A 4,145-nucleotide genomic window follows, 5' to 3' on the forward strand; every position below is an offset into this window, starting at 1 on the left:
ATAGTTATCGGGAAAATGAAACGTAGCAGGAAAAACAGGACTCAACTTGAAACTCAAGTCATGTGACAAGCACTAAAGAGCAGGCCCATTGAAGGGGGGGGGGGGGGGGGGGGTTCGGCCAAGAAGCTTCAGGGAGACATCACAGCTGTGCAAGCACAACAAGCGCCATCACAGCCAATAAGCCTGACCAGCGCAGCAGTTAACAGCACAATTATAGCAGTTTATCAAACGCTGCTGCAGTCTCAGCAGGCTTTCCTATAGCAAGCAACTGCTTGGAATATTTTTCACGAGGGGAAACAAAACACTTGGACAAATCTCTCTTATGCGGCCATGGACATATTAATCTGCCCGTAAAGATGCCTCATTACAAACGGTCCCTAGCTTGCTGTCCTGACGGCTTGTGGCCTTGTCAATCACTCAGAAGCTGATGTGCAAAACAAAACTAAACAAAAAAAAACACCCAAAAAAAAGGAAAAACAAAATCCACCCGCACAATTCCAACGTGAGCATTAGTGTCTTTTGTCCCTCATCAAGTCCCATTCAGTTATGTGAGTGTAGGCGTGAGGTGACAGCTGATCCCGTCGCTCAGGATCGTTTGAGCTGCGCCAGCCTCTGCAGCAGGTGCAGCTGCCTGCTCTTCAGCTGCTTCCTCTCCAGAGCCTTCTGCCTCTCGCTGGCGTGCAGCTGCTGCAGGTACTCCGTGGCTCGCGTGAGGATCGCTACCTTGGGAGTCTTGGGGCAGTCCGCCAACCCCGGGATCTCGTCCCGCAGCGACAGGAACCGCGAGCGCAGGTCGTTGCGCCGCTTCCGCTCGAGGAAGTTGTGCGCCTTGCGCTTGTCCGTGTCCTCGCAGTCGGACGACTGGGGGCTGGAGAGGTGGGAGACGGAGTGGGGCTTCGAGGGCGAGCACTGGAGATGGTGCGAGAAGGACGAGCAGGACGAATGGGGAGACGAAGGCGACGCGGAGGAGGTCGGGGAGGAGGCGCCGAGGTCGGGCGACTCCGATCGGAGCCCCGCCGCGGCCCCGTGGGACTTCCGGCTGTCAAAGTTCAGGGGGGCGTGGCCGGGCCGGGGCTGGTGGTGGTGGTGGTGATGGGAGTTCGCGTGCGGCTGCGACGCCTGACAAGAGGCCTCCTGCCTGACCCTCTTTCGGGGCGGCTCGGCCGCCGTCGGCAGAGTGTCCGGGGAGGGCGCAGCGTAGTTGTGCTGCTGTTGGTGGATGGAAATGTGGAAACGCTTCATGCCAGGGTCCAGGGGGTCGGCTCGCACCGTTATGGTCACCGGCTTGCGGGCGTTGACCAGTCGCCGAGGTTTACGCTGCTGCTTGTGCTCCACCGTCACAACATCAATCTCCTCTTCGTCCTCATCTTTGTCATCTTCATCATCTGATGAAAGAAAGAAAGAAAAAAAAACTGTCAAAACCTTTGCGCAAAGAAGTAACACTCAACTCGGGCTACAAATGACAGTAAAGGTGGGAACAAGGGTTCACACACTGGATCCACTCGTCTGAGCCCTCCTGCCTTTACAAGTCCAATAAATCGCCTCTGTAAAAATGAACTTTTTACAACCTCGAGAAAAACCTGAATGATCTCTTGCACTTTACAGAAAGAAAACTCACTCTCACTCTGAATCATCAGCGCATGAGATCAGCTCCCTGGGTGGAAATTCCCTCTCTTCATTCATGTATACAGAGTGAGGATAAGAGGGAGAGACAGGCTAGGTTAACAAGCTCTCCGGTGCAAATCGACAATCTTCAAACTTGTTAAAACGAGCCTACCAATATTCAAAGCTCTGCACGTTTGACAATTTCCCCTATTTGATTCATTTACTGGGGTATTGAACACGAAAAGAGGCCTCATACGCTCTCTCTTCTCACCCACGACTCCTCTGGGGGATTTCCAATGCTTTTGTAAACTGAAAAGCAGTTAAAATAATTGTGCTTCCACATATTTTGACAGCTTAGAAAACAGTAGCCTTAATAGGAAAATCACAGCGGCAAGGGGGCTGAAAATAGAGCTCCGGGATGAGAGGTGCCAGCACTATTCAACACCTTTTATCTGACAAAAGATGACATCTAATATTACAAGGCACACCAAATTAATTCTGTCAAATGACTATAGAAGCGCTCTGTAATGAGGTCTAAGCATACATGCTCCCTATAATTGGCCATTCTCTTCCCTTTTGAGCACTTTACTATCCCCTGAAACGGTGTGAAATACTCCCTCGAACTGGTGTCAAAGAATTCTGCAGGCCTGGCGACCTCCTAAATGGCTAATCCCGCTCTATTCACAGCCCAGGCTGGCTCGGCCCAAATCCACCCACTGACACAATTGGCGCCGCAGCCTGTTGAGTGGAGGAATGCAGCAACAAGTTCCCTTTGTGACATTCCACACACCATTATGCATGGTCCGAGCTCTGCATCACATGGCAGCCTACATACCGGACCCAATCATACAGGCTCAGGGTGTGGGGAAACGGAAAGAAGTAGGTCTTGGGGAAAATGTAGGCTAGACAAGAATTTTTTTTTTTTTTTTTTATAGGGGGCAATTTTCCCTTCCTTTCTTGTCCTCGCCCCCCCTCTTCCTTTTCTTGTTACATAAACTCCCAACAAGGAGTACCCGTTAATGAATCCATGTCAAATCGGAGCCGTGGAGCTTGGAGAGGATATTGTTATCATAAGTCAGACTGGAGGAGCATGGAGAGGCAGCAGCTGGTCTGCTGGAGCTCTGCCAAGCAGCAGATGTTTCAATGGGCGTGCCACTCAGGGCTGCTTCAAGCATGTGTTGCATGCACCAAGGTAACGCAATGCAGTTATCATGTGTCAAGCCAGACTTTATTGGCATCAAAAGCAAAAAAATAAAATAAAAATATTAACCGAATGAGTGATTAATATACGTATCCAATTTGATCTATAAAGCCTGACAGAACTTATCCATCGAGGGGGAGATGATTGCAACTTAACTACATGGTCAATTGTAAACAAGGCATCCGCCACTGACCTGATGAGTCGCTGTGTGATTCCGATCCAGAGGACACCGCTTTCTTACATCCACCGGACAAGGGGAAAGTGAGCACCGCCGCCGGGTCCACACAGTCCGTGGCCAGGCTGCCCTGCGCCGCCGTGTCTGCCGGTGCGCCCTGCGCCCTCCCCGGGGACGGCACTTTGTTCGTCCCGGGACAGGAGGCGCAGCGCTCCCCGACAACTCTCTCCAGCTGCTGCCCGGCGGAGAAGCCGCTCCACATGCAGTCCTGGATGATTATGGAGCTCAGGTTACCGACGGAGTCGCTGGCCGTGGCCAGCTTGCAGGGTAGGTCCTGCTGCTGCTCCTCCTGCCCCAGGAACTGGGAGACCCACTCCAGCTTGTCCCCCAGGGAGGGAGGCAGCAGCCCGACCCGGCCGGACCCCTCCACCGCCCGGATGGGCGACATGGGCGGGGTCGGCACCAGCTCGAATTTCTTCCATATGTCCTCACTTGGCGCAGTGGACTTGAAGAAATCCTCGTCCGGGTCGTGGTCGTCGTAGAAATAATGTTGGTAGTGGTCGAGGTGGTCCATGTCCCAGTTTTCATAACGAGGCGCGGTGGAGCTGATGCCCGGCATGGGGGCTGCAGGCAGGGGGTGGATCACTCTCTGTTCCCTCTGTCTGCGCGCACACACACACACACAAGCACATCCATGAGTTGAATCAAAAATAATTACACCTCTGCCTGTGGATGTCCTCTGAAGGGATGCTTTTATTTTGTGTCCGTGTATGATGCAGCTTTAATGAACGCAAAGGGTAATTATGGTTAACCATGCAGATTATGTCCTATCATTCATGTAAAAAAAAAAAAAGAAGAAGAAAATAATAATAAAGTACCAGCTGAAGGTGTAACACCTAACAAAACCAATAAGGAGAGCCGTCATTGAGCACCGCAGACTGGGTGGGAGAAAAAAAAACCCAGTTTATTTTATACGTTTAAAGCGCTACAAGGTTCAAAACATCATCTGGAGCTGCTGAGATGTTCACGTTTCGCAACAGTGTTTCATTACATAACACTGTTTTAACAGTATAGTGTGCGAGTGTGTGTTGTGTGGGTGTGTGTGTGTGTGTGGGGGGGGGGGGGGGGGCGTCTTCTCGTGCGTGCTTTGGAGAAAACTGCGAT

The 4,145-nt window shown here is 51.7% G+C and overlaps 1 protein-coding gene across 1 annotated transcript; it reads right to left on the bottom strand.

The window, feature by feature from the left end:
- Positions 1-206: 206 nt before the first annotated feature.
- Positions 207-3,570, bottom strand: myclb (MYCL proto-oncogene, bHLH transcription factor b). The gene is made up of 2 exons (XM_080515997.1): positions 3,000-3,570; positions 207-1,385 (listed from the first exon to the last, which is right to left on the bottom strand). The coding sequence occupies exons 1-2, from the start codon at positions 3,553-3,555 to the stop codon at positions 586-588; spliced, it is 1,356 nt and encodes a 451-aa protein (XP_080372123.1). The 5' UTR covers positions 3,556-3,570; the 3' UTR covers positions 207-585.
- Between the last annotated feature and the right edge of the window lie 575 nt (positions 3,571-4,145).

This window comes from Blennius ocellaris, assembly GCF_963422515.1.
Source record: "Blennius ocellaris genome assembly, chromosome: 20".
Lineage (NCBI taxonomy): Eukaryota > Metazoa > Chordata > Actinopteri > Blenniiformes > Blenniidae > Blennius > Blennius ocellaris.